General features: G+C 37.8%; 1 protein-coding gene across 5 annotated transcripts in view; it reads right to left on the bottom strand.

Moving 5' to 3' along the window:
* Nucleotides 1-20,920, bottom strand: part of BTAF1 (B-TFIID TATA-box binding protein associated factor 1) — a 109,842-nt gene that overhangs the window by 68,497 nt on the left and 20,425 nt on the right. For 3 of the 5 annotated variants that reach the window (XR_014826618.1, XR_014826619.1, XM_003359291.6), the window contains exons 3-8: nt 20,645-20,759; nt 18,433-18,579; nt 10,877-11,040; nt 7,831-7,967; nt 2,475-2,604; nt 1,595-1,663 (exon numbers count right to left, since the gene is read on the bottom strand). Coding sequence is in view for 3 of the 5 variants with exons in the window: in XM_003359291.6 (XP_003359339.3) it covers nt 1,595-1,663; nt 2,475-2,604; nt 7,831-7,967; nt 10,877-11,040; nt 18,433-18,579; nt 20,645-20,759 (762 nt within the window). In the remaining 2 variants the exon portion in view is untranslated. Of the gene's footprint in view, nt 1-1,594; nt 1,664-2,474; nt 2,605-7,830; nt 7,968-10,876; nt 11,041-17,839; nt 17,927-18,432; nt 18,580-20,644; nt 20,760-20,920 lie in introns of those variants that run through there. The other 2 variants (XM_084994846.1, XM_084994847.1) reach the window with 2 other exon arrangements.

Below are 20,920 nucleotides of genomic sequence, written 5' to 3'. Positions count from 1 at the left end.
TAGAAAGCATGGGGTTGCAGGTTCGATCCCTGGCCTCACTCACTGGGTTAAGGATCTGGTGCTGCCATGAGCTGTGGTGCAGGCTGGTAGCGGTAGCTCCAATTCGACCCATAGCCTGGGAACCTCCATGTGCTGCGAGTGCGGCCCTAAAAAGCAAGAAAAACCAAAACCAAAAAACAAATTAGAACAAACTAAGTCATACTTCACAAGAATATGTTTTTCTTCTATTCAAAGAAGAAATACATATATTAACTTCACAATTCTGATTATGCGGAATTTGTAAAAAATCAAACTAAGAATATTGCTATCCTAAATTCCTTCTGAGATATTAACCCGCTTGGCTGTCAATCCTCTACCCTCCACTTGCATTCAGTATTATCCACAGCAAAGGAGAGAAAAGAAAGTATTACATATTGTTCTTCATAGCCCAAACAGCAGTATTTTAGAAACATACACATCAAAACTAAGTTTCAAAGCTACCAGTGTTAAGTGTCAAAGGAGGACATTTCAAATAAAATGTCTCATGACTAATACTCGATTGCAACCCTGCAGCCTTCTACATTGTCATCTGGAAGGAAAGAAACAGGCCGCTGACACTGAACTCACTTATTTAAGACCCCGTTTAAGACTTGAATAGCTTTAAATAGAAATATATCAAGGAGTTCCCATTGTGGCTCAGCAGTTGACAAATCCGACTAGGAACCATGAGGTGGCAGGTTCGATCCCTGGCCTTGCTCAGTGGATTAAAGATCTGGCATTGCTGTGAGCTGTGGCGTAGGTTGCAGACATGACTCGGATCCCGCGTTGCTATGGCTCTGGTGTAGGCCAGCAGCTACAGCTCTGATTCAACCCCTAGCCTGGGAACCTCCATATGTCGTGGGAGCTGTCCCAGAAAAACGCAAAAAGACCAAAAAAGAAAAAAAAAAAAAGTATATCAAGGAGCAGAAAGGTACTAAAAGGTATTTCAAAACAGTTTAAAAATTACTCAGGAGTTCCCGTCGTGGCGCAGTGGTTAACAAATCCAACCAGGAACCATGAGGTTGCGGGTTCGGTCCCTGCCCTTGCTCAGTGGGTTAATGATCCGGCGTTGCCGTGAGCTGTGGTGTAGGTTGCAGACGTGGCTCGGATCCCGCGTTGCTGTGGCTCTGGCGTAGGCCAGTGGCTACAGCTCTGATTGGACCCCTAGCCTGGGAATCTCCATATGCCGCGGGAGCGGCCCAAAGAAATAGCAAAAAAAAAAAAAAAAAAAAAAATTACTCAGAGGCCAATGACTCAGAGGTGGGACAGAATCATTTGAGACTACCAACCCTCAACTTCAACCAGTGGAATTTCACTTTCTGTCTGGGAGAGATAAGCAAGTCTTTGTATTATAGCTAAATCTGAAGGAAAAGAAAATGAACAATTCACTAAATAAATATGACAAGCATGAAAGGTCAAAATCAGTTTTCTATTTAGGAGGTGAGTGATATGAAGTGCCTCGACTAATGGTTCTGAGAGCAAAGGGGAAGAATGGGGACTCTTAACACTTGACATGATTCCCATCATTAGCCAAGAAAAAAAAGAGCAGAGAGAAACTGTAGTGAAGAAATCTTACCTCCCAGGAGGGATTAAAAAGATCATTACAAAGTTCTTCACAAAAGCTTTCCAAAGGCCATTCGTTTGTCTGAATGAGAAAAACAGAATTACCAATAATTCAAAATATCTATTTTATGCTCGTAATCTAAATAATAAGGTCTATTTGTAGGACTAGTGTAATAGTCAGGCTTCTAAAATTTTAAATAGGGTGCTCCTGCCATACTGCAGTGGGTTAAGAATCCAACTTAAGTGGCTCCATTTGCTGCAGTGGTGAGGGTTCGATCCCTGGCCCAGTGCAGTGGGTTAAAAGATCTAACACTGCCACAGCTGCAGCGTAGGTTACAGCTGTGGCTCAGATTCAATTCCTGGCCTGGGAACTTCCATACGCCATGGGGATGGAGGGGTACAGCCATGAAAAATAATAAAAAATAAAGGTCTTTAGTTTTAATTTTTTTAAATAATTTAAAATTTTTATTAATGAAGTTAGAGATACCAAGCTTTTTAACATCAAAAGTTCTCTCATGGAGTTCCCATCGTGGCTCAGTGGTTAACGAATCCGACTAGGAACCATGAGGTTACAGGTTTGATCCATGGCCTCGCTCAGGGTTAAGCAAGGGTTATGGAGCTGGCGTTGCCGTAAGCTGCGGTGTAGGTAGAAGACGCAGCTCGGATCCCACATTGCTATGGCTGTGGTGTAGGCCTGCGGCTACAGCTCCAATTAGACCACTAGCCAGGGAAACTCCATATGCCGTGGGTGCAGCCCTAGAAAAATACAAAAAACACCAAAAAAAATAAAAAAGTTCTCTCAATTGACAGATTATTAAATACCATCTACTGACACATTAGTATGAATAAGTATAAATAATTTCAAAGGACACTTTAGGGCATTTCAATAGTACCTCTTCAATTAAAGGAGAACTGTCTGGAGTATTATCAATCAGGACTTTGGAATCATTTGCAGACTGATTTATAACAACATTTGCTATTTTCCGTCTCTTTTCTTCTGGTTCCCCATCAGTGCTATCATTGCTTAAAAAAAAAAAAAGTCACCATTTAAAATAAATGAATAAAGAATAATGTGAACCACAGTGAGTATAAGACAATTCATCACCTGACCAAATGATTTGACATTTTCTACTTACACGGTCTACTTAAAATTTCATGTCTCAAATAACTAAGATTAACTGCTTAAAAATGTTTGAGTGAAATATATCCTAGTACTCTTACTGATAAATGTAAAACAGGTCAATAAATTCTTGCTTTCAAACTGGTCTCAATTTAACGTCTTTTTTTTTTCCTCTCTACAGCCAGCTCTTTTTTATTTTTTATAATGATTTTTTTTTTTTCACAATAGCTGGTTAACAGGGTTCTGTCAATTGTCTACTGCACAGGAAGGTGACCCAGTTACACATACATGAATACATTCTTTTTTCTCACATTATCATGCTTCATCAGAAGTGACCAGACATAGTTCCCAGTGCTATACAGCAGGATCCCATTGCTTATCCATTCCAAAGGCAATAGTTTGCATCTATTAACCCCAAATTCCCAGTCCTTTCCACTCCCTCCTCCTACCCCTTGACAACCACAAGTCTGTTCTCCAAGTCCATGAGTTTCTTTTCTAGGGAAAGGTTCATTTGTACTGTATATTAGATACCAGATATAAGTGATATCATTTGGTATTTGTCTTCCTCTTTCTGACTTACTTCACTCAGTATGAGAGTCTCTAGTTCCACCCATGTTGCTGCAAATGGCATTATTTCGTTCATTTTTATGGCTGAGTAGTATTCCATTATGTATATATACCACATCTTAATCCATTCATCTGACTATTGACATTTAGATCGTTTCCATGTCTTGGCTATTGTGAACAGTGCTGCAATGAACATGCGGGTGCATTTGTCTTTTTCAAAGGAAGGTTTTGTCCGGATATATGCCCAAGAGTGGGATTGCTGGATCACATGGTAGTTCTATGTATAGTTTTCTAAGGTACCTCCATACTATTTTCCATAGTTACAGTACCAATTTACATTTCCACCAACAGTGCAAGAGGGTTCCCTTTTCTCCACACCCTCTCCAGCATGTGTTATTTGCAGACTTACTAATGATGGGCCATTCTGACTGGTGTGAGGTGGTACCTCATAGTAGTTTTGATTTGCATTTATCTAATACTCAGTGGTGTTGAGCATTTTTTTTCATGTGCTTGTTGGCCATCTGTATATCTTCCTTGGAGCAATGTCTATTCATGTGTCTATTCATGTCTGTTGCCCATTTTTCAATTGGGTTGTTGGCTTTTTTGCTGTTGAGTTGTATAAGTCGTTCGTATATTCTAGAGATTAAGCTCTTGTCATCTGCATCATTTGACACTATCTTCTCCCATTCTCTAAGTCTTTCTTTTTTTTTTTTTTTTTTTTTTTTTTTAATGGTTTCCTTTGCTGTGCAAAAGCTTTTCAGTTTGATTAGGTCCCACTGGTTTATTTTTGCTTTCATTTCTGTTGCCTTAGGAGACTGACTTGAGAAAACACTTGTAAGGCTGATGTCAAAGACTGTTTTGCCTACGTTTTCTTCTAGAGTTTGATGGTGTCTTATCTCATGTTTAAGTCTTTAAGCCATTTTGAGTTTATTTTGGTGTCTGGTGTGAGGATGTGTTCCATTTTCACTGATTTACATGCAGCTGCCCAGTTTTCCCAGTACCACTTAATGAAAAGACTGTCTTTTTCCCACTTTATAGTCTTGCCTCCTTTGTTGAAGATTAATTGACCACAGGTGTATGGGTTTATTTCTGGGTTCTCTATTCTATTCCATTGGTCTGTATGTCTGTTTTGGTACCAGTACCACACTGTCTTGTTTACTGTGGCTTTGTAATATTGCCTGAAGTCTGGGAGAGTTAGGCCTCCTGCTTGGTTTTGTTCTTCAGCATTGCTTTTGCAATTTTGCATCTTCTGTAGTTCCATATAAATTTCTGGATTGTTTGTTCTATTTTGTGAAAAATGTCATGGGTAATTTGATAGGGATTGCAGTGAATCTGCAGACTGCTTTGGGTAGTATGGCCATTTTTACAATCTTTTTTATTTTAAACTTTCTTGGTTTAACAACTTAAACCTGGCCCAGCATAACTTTCTTAGGCTTTTGTACCCTGGAGAAAATGAACATACTTAGTAACACAGTATAATCTTACTAGTTCTTGAAAAATACAGAAATAAGACAACTAGCCAATGAAAAATATGAGAGAAAATCTGAGAGAAATTTTATGACTAAAAGCACAAAAATAGAGGCTAGCCTACTAACAAAATATTACAGAAGGGAAAGACAAGTACAACTGCTTTACTTAATATTAACAGAAAGAAAAAATTAGTATTAATAAGGTATATACAGCATTAATTTCTATAAAACCACCTGTTCCCACCTTTCGTCTTAAGAGAGTAATTTTGGCCAACCATTTTTTCTATAAGGTGATGAAAGAAATGTGAGACTTTCTATTATTATTCCCCTAATTCTTTCAAATTCAATCTAGTCACACTGGTTGGTCATTTAATGTCTCTGAACTTGTTATGCATGTTTTTACTACAGGATTTTGTCTTTACTATTCCCTCCATTTGGAATGTCTTTTGAAGATATTCACAGGGCTAGCCTCCTCACTTCTTTCATATCTTTACTGAAAAGTAACTTCTGTAAATCTCTCCCTGACCGTTTTACCTAAAACATCAAACTTTCCAGAGTTCCCGCCGTGGCACAATAGGATTGGCGACGTCTTGGAAGCACTGGGACACAGGTTCAATCCCTGGCCCAGCACAGTGGGTTAAGGATCTGGTGTTGCCACAAGCTGAGGTATAGGTCACAAATGAGGCTCAGATCCGGTACGGCAGTGGCTGTGGCGCAGGTGGTAGCTGCAGTTCCAATTCAACCCCTAGCCCAAGAACTTCCATATGCCACAGGTGTGGCCATAAAAAGAAAAAAATTTTGTTCAAACTCTCTCCCCCCAAAACATTTCACATGTTCCTTTCTAGCTTTATCTCTTACACCCTTACCACTAATATTCATATTTATCTTGTTCCTCATCTGTCTTTCCCTCTAGAATGTAAGCTCCATAAAGATAGGAATTCTTCTCTATTTTATTCATTACTATATCATGAGAGCCTAGAAGAGTATCTGGCACATAGAGGGTATTTAATAAATATTTGTGGAATGAATGAGTCATGAAATCTGAAAAAATAAGTTCTCCCATTTCCAATATTCAAGTATCTATGTAAAAATCTTACATGAATGAAAGCCAGCAGAAATACTTACTAGGTTACTACAAGATTCCTAATGAGCTGTTAACTTGAAAAACCCTGTGGTTAACAAAATCAATAAATATCTTATGCTTAAGAAAAACAACTCTAGGAGTTCCTATTGTGGCTCATAAGAACCTGGGTTCAATCCCTGGCCTCACTTAGTGGGCTAAGGATCCAGCGTTGCCGTGAGCTGTGGTGTAGGTTGCAGATGTGGCTCAGATCTCAGGTTGCTGTGGCTGTGGTGTAGGCCAGAGGCCACAGCTCCAATTCAACCCCTACCCTGGGAACTTCCATACACTAAGAGTGTAGCCCTAAAAAAACAAACAAAAAAAGAACTCCAGGAGCTCCTGTTGTGGCTCAGTGGCAATGAACCCGACTAGTATCCATGAGGTTTCGGGTTCAATTCCTGGCCTTGCTCAGTGGGTTAAGGATCCAGCGTTGCTGTGAGCTGTGGTGTAGGCTGCAGACACGGCTTGGATCCTGCATTGCTGTGGCTGTTGGAGTAGGCTAGCAGCTGCAGCTCTGATTTCACCCCTAGCCTGCGAGCTTCCATATGTCACAGATGAGATGCTTAAAATAAAATAATAAAATTTTAAAAACTCCACATAAAAACTTATACCAAGTAGATTCTTATTATTTACCCCCCCCCACTGTAAATATTTTAACTTTTTAGCTTTATGTGAATGGGAAGAACAACAAAAAGTACTGTTATCTGCAACAAAACCTTATTTTCATAGGCTCTCACATGTTCATTAATTTACCATTTACTCAAACATTTCTTGGATTCCCCACTATAGATTCTGATTTAAAAGCTGAGTAGGGCCCAAGAGTCTACATTTTTTTTTTTTAATTTAATGATTTTTATTTTTTTTCATTATAGCTGGTTTAGAGTCTACATTTTAATAAACCTCTCAAAGTGCTTATGAAAGGGCTTATTTTAAACCACTTTGAAAAATACTGCTCCAGGCCATACACAGATACTACTTTTATGACCTCATTAAGAAAGTGAGAGACTTCCCTTGTGACTCAGTGGGTTAAGGATCCAGCATTGTCACTGTAATGACAGGGGTTCAAGCCCTGGCCCAGAAACTTCTGCATGCCACAGGCATGGCCAAAGAAACCAAAACCAAAAACAAAAAAGAAAAGAAGGAGTTCTCGTCGTGGCTCAGAGGTTAACGAATCTGACTAGGAACCATGAGGCTGCGGGTTCGATCCCTGCCCTTGCTCAGTGGGTTAAGGATCTGGCATTGCTGTGAGCTGTGGTGTAGGTCTCAGACGCGGCTCAGACCCCGCATTGCTGTGGCTGTGGTGTAGGCCAGTGGCTACAGCTCTGATTGGACCCCTAGCCTGGGAACCTCCACATGCCGCGGGAGCGGCCCTAGAAATGGCAAAAAGACAAAAAAAAAGAAAAGAAAAGAGGACAGTGATATTGCCCAGAGTTTTTTCCTACAACAGGATTAGGTAAACAAGCTTGGATGATTACCCACTACCTGGCTCAGCCCCCAGTAAGGGAACAGGTGATATAATACTGGGACAATTCTTGTTCTTCGAGTGTAGTATTCTTAACTTGTAGCCCTCAAGCCATCCCTCCAACTTCAATCTCTACTACTTGGACTTCTTCCTCTCTTCACAGCCGTACTGTCTTTCTTTCTGTTTCCTGAATATTCCATGATTAAGGCATTTACACTTGTTCCCTCTACCTGGAATGCACTCCCCTTGAAGGATCTTCAATCCTCATTCAGAGGTCATAATTATTAAGGAAAAAATATGTGCAAATATGGATTTTCCTGGGGAAGTTGTCCTAGTCCCTAATGATAAATACTCTCTGACAATAGAGCAAAACAATCCAAATAGTACGCCACAGCTAAAGACAATGTTGGAAAATGTTTTTGGAAATCAAGCAGATATAGATTTAAGCTAATCAGCATTACTGTTTTAAATAAGCAAAAATAAAAATAAAAAATAAAAAAAAAATTACTACCTCTTCTCATTAGTTTCCACTGCATCCCTGGATCTCTGTTTTGCAAATAACTTGGCCATTCTTTTGGCTTTGTTCTTTTGTCTATTGCTCATTCCTGTTCGGAACTCTGAGTCAATCAATTCAGCTGCCTGGAGAGTCTAAAAGAATAAAAGAATACTGAGTTTGAACTTTTGAATTTAAAATAAATACCCATAGTCCCATAGTCTTGTTCTCAGAAGAGAACTAAAGTCTATAAATTTCACTATATACAAATTGACCACGTTCTTTTTTGTCAGCTTCATGCTATTCTGTTGTATGACTGTACCATAATTTCACTCTTCATTCTTCCAATTGCCAGGAAATGCTGCTCATGTATTTCTTAACTTTACATAACATATGTGGCACAAATGTATGATCCTGACTCCCCAGTGAGGGCTGTGAAGAGGAGAGGCTTCAAAATAACCATAATACCATCCAAAACTTATAAGAACAAAGAATGTCAAGTTTTTAAAAAAACTGATAATCATCTGCTGAAAAAAATAAAAATAATTACAGCCATAACTGACTGGTCCAGTGTTCTATAGTTAGCTTAGCCTATGTGCTCTTTCCCTTTTAATAACTCACTGTATATTATTTTTGTTCTCTTTTCCATTCATGGGAGGAATAAAGGCTATGAATAAAAATGCTTTGAGCCCAACCCTAAAAATCCTTTTTGTCTTTAACTGATTAAGATTCAAATGAAATTTACACTTCTACAGAAAATTAGGTCACTGATGGGACTGCCCTGCTACAGACTTGGTCCAGGGACCACTGGCACATATACAAGCAATGATAACCCTATGGCAACAACCAACTTCTCAAACAACTCTTCCCAAAGATCCGTCACAACATCTAGGGGAAACCAAATTTGGACCTTGCAAATCTCAAACTGGCTGTTGCCCATCCCATGTCCACTATTCTGTTCAAAACCCATTATCTCTAATACACCTGCCCATTCTTTCCCTACACCATATCCAATTACCACATTGCAATCATATTACCACATTTTTGTTTTCCTTTATTACACTCTATTTTCTTCTTTATTTTTATTTACATCTTATGCTTCCCCTTATACCCTGTTTCTTTCTGTTTCTTCCTGGTTGTTGTATTTTCTGCCTTTTTATACTGTTCTCCTTTTCCCCTTTAGGATCTGCCTTTTTCCTCCTTGTCTATAAAAGTTCTTTACCACCCACCATACACTCCCCAATGCTAAAAAATTCAATTTACAAATTCTAATGGTTGGGAGTTCCCGTCGTGGCGCAGTGGTTAACGAATCCAACTAGGAACCATGAGGTTGCGGGTTCTGTCCCTGACCTTGCTCAGTGGGTTAACGATACGGCGTTGCCGTGAGCTGTGGTGTAGGTTGCAGACGCGGCTCGGATCCCGCGTTGCTGTGCCTCTGGCGTAGGCCGGTGGCTACAGCTCCGATTCAACCCCTAGCCTGGGAACCTCCATATGCCGCGGGAGCGGCCCAAGAAATAGCAACAACAACAACAACAAAAAGACAAAAAAAAAAAACAAAAAAACCCCACAAATTCTAATGGTTTACAGGGCAACTAATATAAAGGTAAATAGAACCATTCTCCACTTAAGCAAAAGGAAAGGCCAAGGGAATGAGAAGATATGGGTTTCATGTAAAGCAGATATTCTTAATGGAAACCATGAATCCCTAAAAGATACCTGAAAGGTAATATTTCACATATATGTGAATTTTTCTGAGGAGAGAGCGATTGCTTTTATTGGAGCTAAAAAGAGTCTAAAGTATAAAAGCAGTTCCCATTGTGGATCAGCAGGTTAAAAACCTGATAGTGTCCAGGAAAATGCAGGTTCAATCCCTGGCCTCGATCCATGAGTTAAGGATCTGGCATTGCTACAAACTGCAGTGTAGGTCACAGATGTGCCTCAGATCCAGCATTGCTATGGCTGTGGTGTGAGCCTCAGCTGCAGCTCCAATTCAACCTCTAGCCTTGGAACTTCTATATGCAAGAGTGCCTTTAAAAAGAAAAAATTTAAAAATTAAAAAAGCAGCTCACTGGCATCTGTTGGGAACTGGAAAAAGAAACAGGAGAAATACAAAGAAAAGATATGGTACAGCCGTGTAAATAACATAAAGCTGTCAAATAATAACATGATCAATCTGTATAAACTAATATACTAAGTTAGATGAAGTGGGAAAAGGTAGATACGGCCGGCTTAAAAGGACTTGTGTATATGCAGAAAATTTCAGGAAGGATGCACAAATAACTTAATACGGGTCACCATGATGTGCAGGGACATGGGTGCCCATCAATTATTGGAAAGAAACTTCTTTCTTTTCTGTCAGATGATATGTCTTTTTGCATTATTTAAAAGTTTTCCTCACATTTGTTACTTTTTCAAATAAAAGAATCATAGCTCTAGAGATTCTAGTATCATCATATCTGATTATGATACCCCATAGTACCTCTCATCCTCTAAAATATTTACTTTTTTTCCCTTCATTTAAGAACAAATGAGGAGTTCCTGTTGTGGCTCAGCAGGTTAAGAATCAATTAGTGTCCTTGAGGATGCAGGTTAGATCCGTGGCCTTGCTCAGTGGGTTAAAGATCTGGCGCTGCCGTGACCTGCGGTTACAGACATGGCTTGGCTCTGGTGCCGGGGACTGTGGCTGTTGCCTAGGCCAGCAACTGCAGCTCTAATTTGACCCCCTAACCTGGGAACTTCCATATGCCACAGGTATAGTCCTAAAAAGACCCCAAAAAAAGAATAAATGAAAGAGCAATTGGTGCACCTCGGATTTCTCAATACCAGTGGCTCCTAAAGGTTCAGCACAGCTTTTATCTAACAGTCCAGTGCCCAAGAGGTAGGTTCAACTTGTGTCTTTACAATCTATCCCTAGAAATTCAATTTGTGATGACACTAAATTATTGAGGCATTAAACAACAATGAGCAGAATTAAGGAACACATTTTTTAAAAACCATAATTACAAAGCAAAATAAAGCAAACTCCTTGTATTATTATTTTCAAACAACCAAAGATTTTACCTACAGGTTGTTTGTTTACAAGGGCTGCTGATGTTGGAGTATAATCCAAATCTTCATCATTGAAGAGTTCTTCAGTGCTCATTCCAATGGCTTCTCCCATATTAAGGCCAAGTTTCTTCTGCAATAGTTTTCGTTGGCGTGCTATCCTCTCCTTAGGATCCACTTCACCTTTAAACAAAAAAAAAAAAAAAAAAAAGAGAAATACATTTACTCTACATCAATTAAGAAGTTTCCTAATACATGAGGGTCAGACTTGATTTAAAAAAAAGTATTTTAACTATGAGAACAACTCTCTTAACAATAATACCACACTCAAGATCTCTGAACATGCCATAAACTTTATTACCTAATAGAGTAAATATATTAGTGGATCTTGGAAAACAGTGTTCTAGCTAACAAAACACTCTAGGAGTTTTCACTGAAATTCCTTCATTGGCCTACTGTCAATTATCAAGTGTATGTAAAATGAGATCCATTCCTATGAAAATAAACCAATCTTATTTTATAGCTACACCTTGTACATTCTCTGAAAGACCTAACCAGGCTTTAAAAAAAAAAAAAAAAAAAAAAATCTAGATTTCATTGGACAGAAAAGCATCTCAACAAATACCTGCTTGTTCCAAGTGTGGGCTTTATGTATTTTGAGATGACAGTCCTTAGAAGCCCAAATAAGAAAGACAAAGGCATAAAAGTAGGTTTTGAATGTCCCAAGTAAAACCTTTGATATTTCAGTGGAAAATAGAAAAGGCATCATTTTAAAAATAAAAATTTGAACTAAAAATAACTAAATTGCAAGAGATAGCTCTAAACTATTGGAAAAAATTTTTGAAAACAATAATGATCAACTACCTTTTTTTTTTTTTTTTTGCCTTTTTAGGGCCACACCCACAGCATATGGAGGTTCCCAGGCTAGGGGTCCAATTGGAGCTACAGCTGCCAGCCTAGGCCACAGACACAGCAAAGCCAGATCCAAGCCGCCTATGAGACCTGCACCATAGCTCATGACAATGCCAGATCCTTTAACCCACTGAGCTAGGCCAGGGATTGAATCTGCAACCTCATGGTTCCTAGTCAGATTCATTTCTGCTGTGCCACGATGGGAACTCCCAATAATGATCAACTTCTAATAACGGCTGATTAAGTTCTTACTGAATTACCCCTCCATAGATAACAAACTCTAGCTAAAATATAAAAAAACAACTACTTGAGAGCACTGAGTAAAGAAGAGAAGTAGGCAATTACTTGGGGGAGTTATCAATACTTGGGAGAAGGGCATGGCACTAGTTGAGTTTCCCATTTTTGAAGCTGTTTAGCCTGAAGGTAGACCCAGTCCATGGTATGCAGGGCAGCCGTGTCCTATGTTTAAAGAAGTTCCCATTGTGGCTCAGTGGTAACTAACCTGACTAGCACCCATGAGGATGTGGGTTCAATCCCAGAGGGTTAAGGATCCGCGATTGGTGGGAGCTGTGGTATGGGTCACAGATGTGACTCAGATCCCATGTTGCTGTGGCTGTGGTGTAGGCAGGTAGCTGCAGCTCCAATTCAAACCCTAGCCTGGAAACTTCCATATGCCGTGGGTGCAGCCCTCAAAAGACAAAAAAAAGCCAAAAAGAAAAGAGAAATGTTTGGGGTAACATAAAGTAGGTGTGCCCCTAAAAAAAAAGAGGCCAGGAGTTCCCGTCGTGGCGTAGTGGTTAACGAATCCGACTAGGAACCATGAGGTTACAGGTTCGGTCCCTGCCCTTGCTCAGTGGGTTAACGATCCAGCGTTGCCGTGAGCTGTGGTGTAGGTTGCAGACGTGGCTTGGATCCCGAGTTGCTGTGGCTCTGGCGTAGGCTGGCAGCTACAGCTCCGATTCGACCCCTAGCCTGGGAATCTCCATATGCCGCAGGAGCGGCCCAAAGAAATAGCAAAAAAAAAAAAAAAAAAAAAGAGGCCAGATAAAAACCCAGTCTGACCAGCTTGAAGAACTAGAGGAAAGTCAGGAACTACTATAGCCACTGTCAGGAAGAGAGAGAACCCAAAAAAGAAAGAACCAAGAGAAAGCCCAAATTCTATGAACTCAGCCAAATCTCTGGCTGACCTCTGAACTATGCATGAACAGTGCAGACTCCAAACAATCCAACTAAGCTAAAAACTGAAGTTTGAGTTGTTACTCACTGCAAAGAATACTGCTTGAAATTTGAGTTTCACCAAATCAAATACCTATTAAGACAACAAGCATGCAAAAACCACCAACTAAACCAAACAAATCAAATATAACGGAGTCCAACCTGCACAATATAAACATCTAAAATGTAAGGAATACAATCTAAAATTAACTGACATACAAAGAATCAAGAAAAATATAACCCATTCTCAAAAGAAAGACAATAGAGATCAACTCTTACATGACCCAGATGTTGGAATTGGAAGACAAGGTTTTTAAGTAGCTAACATAACAATGTTCAATGTAAAGGAAGATATTGTCACAATGATGAAAAACAGGATAACTAAATAGAGAAATAGAAACTATTAAAAAAAAGAGAGAGTGAATCATAAGCTTGAAAAAGGTGACTTACATGTGCAAAATATGCCAATAGTTACTAAAAAAGAAGAAGAAGAAGAAGAAGGGGAGTTTCCTGTTGGTTTACTGGGTTAAGAATCCAGTATTGTCACTACAGCTGCTCAGATCACTGCTGTGGCAAGGGTTTAGTCTCTTGCCTGGAAACTTCCTCCTGCTATGGGTGCAGCCAAAAAAAGAGCCTAAAACAAATAAACAACCTCCCCCCACCATAAACAAAAAAAAGAAGTAGGTCTAGAACTGATATTATACAATATCTGAAATTTTTTAAATCAACAAATGTGCTTAACAGGTGAATGAAGACAATAGAACAAAATATAAGTAAATTCAAAGATAAAGCTATACAAAGTCCATCTAAAGAACAGAGATGGGAAAAAAAGTTTAAAAAAACAACTTGAATATGAAATTAAAATAATTATACTAACAATAACATCAAAAATAAAATTTAAAACTTATACTCTGAAAAATATGGTGAACGAAATTATCAATCTAAATAAAACATTCCATGTTCATGGATCATAAGATCTAATAGTAAAACAGTAACACTTCTCGAATCAATATACAGATTCAACACAGTTCCTATCAAAGTACCAGCTGGTTTTCTGTAGACATTGACAAACTAACCCTAAAATTTACAGGTAAGGGACCAAGAAGATTCAAAATAATCCTGAAAAAGAGCAATAAAGTTGGAGGCTCATGCTTCTTGATTATTACCAGAAACCAACTGTGATCAAGACATTAAGGTACTGGCATAAAGACAGACATTAATGGAACAGAATTAAGGGTCCAGAAATAAAACTATACGTCTACAGCCAATTGGTTTTCAACAAGGGTGCAAAGACAATTCAGGGGGGAAAGAAGAGTTTTTTCAACAAATGGTGTTGAGACAACAGGATAGCCATATGTACTGAATGCTGCTAGACCCTTAACCTCACAGCAAATACAAAAATGAACTCAAAACAGATCAAATACCTAATAGTAAGAGTTAAAGCTATAAAACTCTCAGAGAAAACAGAGGTAAATGACCTTAGATTTGGTGACAGCTTTTTATACATGACATCAAAAAGCTTGAGAAACAAAAGAAAAGGATAAACTGGACTTCACCAAAATTAAAAACTTTCAGGTTTTCAAAGGTTACCATCAGAAAGGTGAAAAGACAATGCACAGAATGGAAAGAAAGATTTATAAACTATATGTCAAATAAGAGGTTTATATATAGAGTATATTAAGAAATCTTACACCTCATTAATAAAAAAACAAATAGCCCACTTAAAAATGGGCAAAGAGGAGTTCCCATTGTGGCTCTGGTTAAGGACCCAACATAGTGTCTGTGAGGATGTGGGTTCAAACGGTGGTCTCACTCAGTGGGTTAAGGATCTGGTGTTGCCACATGCTGTGGCACAGGTCACAGATGAGGCTCAGATTCGACCCCTGACCTGGGAACTTCCATACGCCACAGGCTGCAAAAAGGAAAAAAAAAAAAAAATGGGGAAAGGATCTGAATAGATGGGTTTCCAAAGAAGATACAGAAATGGTCAATAAACATATGAAAAAAAGGTTTAACATTATTAGTCACTAGGAAAATGCAAATCAAAACTGCAATAAGACATCACTTCATAGTCACTGATACAGACATAGTCAAAGTCAGTTAATAACAAGCATTGGCGGAGTTCCTGTCGTGGCGCAGTGGACACAAATCCAACATGAGGTTGCGGGTTCAATCCCTGGCCTTGCTCAATGGGTTAAGGATCTGGCACTGCCGTAAGCTGTGGTGTAGGTCGCAGACATGGCTCAGATCCTGCATTGCTGTGGCTGTGGAGAAGGCCAGTAGCTGTAGCTCTGATTCAACCCCTAGCCTGGGAACCTCCGTATGTCATAGGTACGGCCCTAAAAAGCAAAAAAAAATTAAAATAAATTAATAATAATAATAACAACAATAACAACAAGCATTGGCAAGTAGGTGGAAAAATTGGAACCCTTGTATCCTGCTGGAGGGGTGTAAAATGATGAAGCCAGTTTGGAGAACAATCTGGCAGTTCCTTAAACGGTAAAACATAGTTACCATATGACCTGGCAATTCTGCTCCTAACCTATCTACCTAAGAGAAATGAAAATATACATCCACACAAAAATTTGTACGTAAAGTTTATTACCACATTATTCATAACAGTGAAATATCCATACAATGGAATATTTTTTGACCAGAATATGAAATAAGATAACTTCACGCCTATCAGTACAGCTACTATCAAAAAACCAGAAAATAAAAAGCATCGACAAGGATGTGGAGAAATTGGAAACCTCAAACATTGTTGGTGAGAATATGGTACAGCCACCATGGAAAACAGTGCGGCATTTCTAAAAAAAGAAAAAATTAAAGGAGTTCCAGCTATGGCACAATGGGATCAGTGGGGTCTCTACTGTGCCAGGACGAAGGTTCAATGCCCGGACCCTGCATGGTAGGTTAAAGGATCCGAGCACTGCTGCAGCTGCAGTGTTGGCTGCAAATGTGGCTTGGATCTGATCCCTGGCCTGGGAACTCCAGATGCTGAGGGTCAACCAAAAAAAAAAAAAAAATTAATTAAAAAAAAATAGAATTACCATATGATCCTGTAATTCCACTTCTGGGCATAGACCTAAAATAACTGGCTGCAAGAATTTGAATAGACATTTGTACACCCATGTACAAAGCAGCATTAGTCACAATAATCAAAAGGTAGAAGCTGCCTAAATGTCCTCTGATGGATGAAAGGATAAACAATATATCGTATAAACATACACTGGAATGTTATTCAGCCTTGAAAAGGAAGGAAATTCTGACACAACATGAAAGGAAATTATGTTAAGTGAAATAAATTGGTCACAAAAGGACAATTACTATATGGTTCCACTTATGAAGGGCCTAGAGTAGTCAAATTCATAGAGACAGAAAGTCAACCAGTGGTTGTCAGAGAGTAAGAGGAGAAACGAATGGGAATTGTTTTTAATAGGTATGAAGTTTTGCAAGGTGAAAGAGTTCTGGAGATTGGCTGCACAACAATGTGAATATACTTAATACTACTAAACTATACACTTAAAATGATTAAGATGGTACATTTTATGTTATCTCTATTCTATCATGATTTAAAAAACTGATACATCCTATAACAGTAATAAGTACTATTAGAAAAAAATGGAAAAAATACTGATATATAAACTACAATATAAATCTTGGAAACATTCTATTAGGTAAAAAGGAGCCAGTCACAAAAGACCACATATTGTATAACTGCATTTATGAAATGGCCATAATAGGCAAATCTAGAGATGGCAAGTAAACTAATGGTTCTCCAGGGCTAGAAAGAGAAGAGAAGGATGTATGGAGAAGTAGGATCATTGCTACAGGACATGGGTTTCTTCCACAGGTAAGGACAATGTTCTAAAATTGACCAAACGTAATTGTGAATATATTAAAACCCACTGAATCATACACTTTTAAAATGGGTGACTTGTATGGTATGTGAATTCTATCTCTCTAAAGCTACATTTTTTTTTTTTTTTAATTAAAGCTACTCTAACCAGAGGGAAAAATACTAAACATCCAAAATGAAGACTAATGGTCACAAGTCTAGAACAAAGTGCCCCAAATTGGCAAAACTGATTCTCTCATTCCAGGCAAAGTCCTACTGGAGAAAACAACCAACACAACTGCAAAGGAAACTCAGACCAGTACCTAAGCTAATCATTTTAAGTGTCATTCATAAATATGTAGAGACCAACAGAGATGAGCAGACATTTAAAGAAAACCTAATTAGAGGGGTTTGATGAGCACTCTTCAGCATGCTACGATTTATAAGCATTAAAAACTGAGTTCCCCCAAAACTGGGGTTCCCAATCCTGCTTACATGTCACAGTCATCTATGGAGTTTTTTATTTTAGCATACAATTTCCCAGACCTCTCCACAGATCTACTAAATCAGAATCTCTAAGATATGACCTAAGCAAGCACATACTTTTTTAAAATGACAAAAGTGACACTGACTTTTATCTCTGGATAAGGGCAAATGATTTCTCATGATGTCCATGGATACACCAGCAAGATTAGTAAAATTACTATTTAGAAATAAGTTTTTTTTTTTCAAATTGGCAAGTTTCTGAAGACTTCTATCTCCCTTATTAGAAAAAATAACACTTTTCTAGAACTAAGCAAATACCCTTCTGAAATCTCTCCATAAATACACCAGATCTTTCAATAGATATATTAGGCAAGAGGAAACAGGTATCTGACATTTTTTTTTAAGATGAACAAATTGAAGATAATTTCATTAACTAGACAGATGTGCTTTTACTAATGATTAATTAGCAACAAAACAAAACACTGCTCTGTTTTGGGTTTTAGTCAAAAAAGCAACTTATTTACTTACAGAAATCCATTAAAACCATCAAGGTTTTTTCCACTCAAGGCATCAATCTTGAATGGCCAAAACATTTATTTTATATCCAGATGGATTCTGTAAGTTTAAAGATAATGGGACAATTACCCATCTAAGATTTACTTTTCATTTTTAGTTTTTGCTTTGGTCATCAGCATAAGTAGATCCAATTATATAAATATTTAAAACACATGATAAAAAGAAAACTAGCATAGCCTCTTAAATTTCCAGAATTATGAAAATATTACCACAATCTGTACTAATCCTGGATTTTAAAATCTAATCAACTGAACCTCTTGGGTACCACTTTACAATGTCTATATTGAAATACTGAAATATCAGTACATATCTATTACTGATGCATACATACAGTATATATTTAATTAAGGGGAAAAACTATTCATATGGTAACTTAGTGTACCTGGTTACCCTTCCCCAAATGCTCCCCTCTCCAACTGCAAACTTGAGTGAATTTATATTTTATGACATTTGTTAGATTTACATGACTAATAATTATAGCACACCAAGTGACAAACTGGTTTGAACACATATTTCAGACTGTTTCCTAGAGGACTACTCCATACCTGATTTTTCATCTTGTACTTCAAACTCTGCACCAGCAGATCCCAAAAGTGATGCCCCATGTTGTAACAATCTACATATATCAAATCTGTCAAAATTCAATCGATCTGTAGTTGATGAATCTTCCATAGCACTTTCTGAAGTAGTTTCTAGATGAGGTTTAAAAACATTTCATTTGATTATATAGCCAAAGTACAGAATGAAAAAAAAATAGCATTACTTCAGATGGGTGGGTAATATCTTAAGAAAATTAAAAGCTGGAGGAAGTAGAAAAGCTATTGTGGATTTTTATTTATGATCCGCTCTTATTTATGAAAAAACTACTTAATAGGTGGCTCCCTTTCCACAAACTATCAGAATGTTAGTGGGTGTGCGTGTAACTTTCTGACTATGAAAGTACGATGTTTTATGAAAAAAATCCATCTCCCTGTTAAAATATGTACGTTAAACATCACGCTGTCTCCACTTACTGTTAAGTGGTTTAAAAATATCAAGGTAGTTTATTATAGTGATAAATTGGAAAATAAACATATTCACAAAATAGATTCATAAATAAGACTAGTTAGTGAGCCTCTTCTCTCCTTATACTTGAGGAATATCTAGGACACAAAGCAACTACTCAATCAACAGGATTTGTTTCTCATGATATAAGCAAATTATAATCTCCTGGCAAATTGTTAAAACTATATATTCTTCTGGGGCCTAAGACTATCTATAAAATGTTTATATTCCTCCCGAAACAGGTTATGCCATTGTAAATTTTAAAATATAGTGTAACTCACCACTGACCTAAAAGTTTGTTTAGCTGGCATTTGCATACAATTCACCTGTAAACTAAAGTACAATTCCTAAACTGAAAGGGAACAGCTATGAGAATCTTAGTTTTCTCATGGTAAGTAACATTACTGTAAGTTTTAATGCTAGTATAACTAATGTAAAGTTTTTTAAAAAAAACCCATCCAAGTCAAATGTCTCTATAAACCAAAATAAACAGAGGTAATAAGCCGGAAAAGGCTCTTTTTTAAAACCAGTTATACCTTCTGCTCATATATTTCTTTTTTTTTTTTTTTTTGTCTTTTTTTTTGCCATTTCTTGGGCCGCTCCTGAGGCATATGGAGGTTCCCAGGCTAGGGGTCCAATTGGAGCTGTAGCTACCCGCCTACGCCAGAGCCACAGCAACGTGGGATCCGAGCTGCGTCTGCAACCTACACCACAGTTCACGGCAACGCCAGATCCTTTAACCCACTGAGCAAGGGCAGGGACTGAACCCGCAACCTCATGGTTCTCAGTCGGATTCATTAACCACTACGCCACAACGGGAACTCCTCATATATTTCTTTTGATGACAGAGGCAAATTAACACAATCACTCAAAATAATAGGTGCCAGCAAATTAAAGCAAAAATTTTAGGTGATGTAAGACGTATGATAAAAATGAGGTTACCGAAGTGACTGGAAATGAAATGCAGTTGCACCAATAATTAAATTCTCAATTAAATGTACACCTTTGTAAAAGCATACATTCATTTTTAAATATCATCAATAGCTGGCAGTCACAAAACAAGTAATTTCCACTAGAAGATATCTAAAAGACACATTAAAAAACTAAAGACTAGGAGTTCCCACTATGGCGTTGTCTCTGCAGTGGCACAGGTTCAATCCCCAGCCTCCCCAGTCCGGCAACGCGGGGTTAAGGAACCAGCACTGCCACAACTGTGACATAGGCAGAAGTTGCAGCTCATATTTGATCCCAGGCCTGGAACTTCCATATGCTGAAGATGTGGCCAAAAGGAAAAACAAAAGCAAACTAAAGACTTACCCCTCCAAATATCTGTACATAATTGTGCTTAAAATTTAGTAAACAATTACACTATTTTCCCAGCAACAAGAAAAAATAGACCATTTGAAGTATTTACACTGCATTCATTTTTTTTTTTTAGGATATAAATCCTTGAGGGAGGTAATAGTCTCTGTAAATCAAACATACTGCAGAATTAATAATTTAAAATATGTGAGAAAACATTTTGTCTAGTATTTTTTAAAAAAACATAGTGAAAAATCACCTTATTCAATGTCATTTCCTGAAAAGACTGTACCTAAAGTGTGAAAATTAAGTCTTTAAATTTAAAGTACAAGTACTAAGATATAAAATGTATAGAACAATTATTCTATAGTTAGGTTTTTACTGCAAACTACTTTTTCCACTTAAAAGCACCTTGTTTGGTTCTTGGCACCGGATTCCATTCAGGTACATTTTTCACTATAGCTTCAACAGCTTGTCCTGCTGCAATCCGAGTATCCCAATTTGTACTCCTTAAATATATCAACACCTTAAAAAATTACAAAATAAAATAGTTATATACCAAAAAATATTGTTTGTTCAAGATGGCCAAAACAGAGAAACACAGGTTTACTTGTTAAAAATTTCTAATTTAGCAGCCCTGAAATCATTTGCAAAATTCTATCAGTCACAAGGAATATTACTACATTT

The sequence above is a fragment of the Sus scrofa genome, chromosome 14, assembly GCF_054392235.1.
Source record: "Sus scrofa isolate SSC_HxYL_T2T_F1_AM1 chromosome 14, Sscrofa_HxYL_maternal_Yorkshire_Landrace_v2.0, whole genome shotgun sequence".
In the NCBI taxonomy this organism is placed as follows: domain Eukaryota; kingdom Metazoa; phylum Chordata; class Mammalia; order Artiodactyla; family Suidae; genus Sus; species Sus scrofa.
Note: the sequence above shows the minus strand (reverse complement) of the source record. Positions and strands in the feature narration are given on the sequence as shown.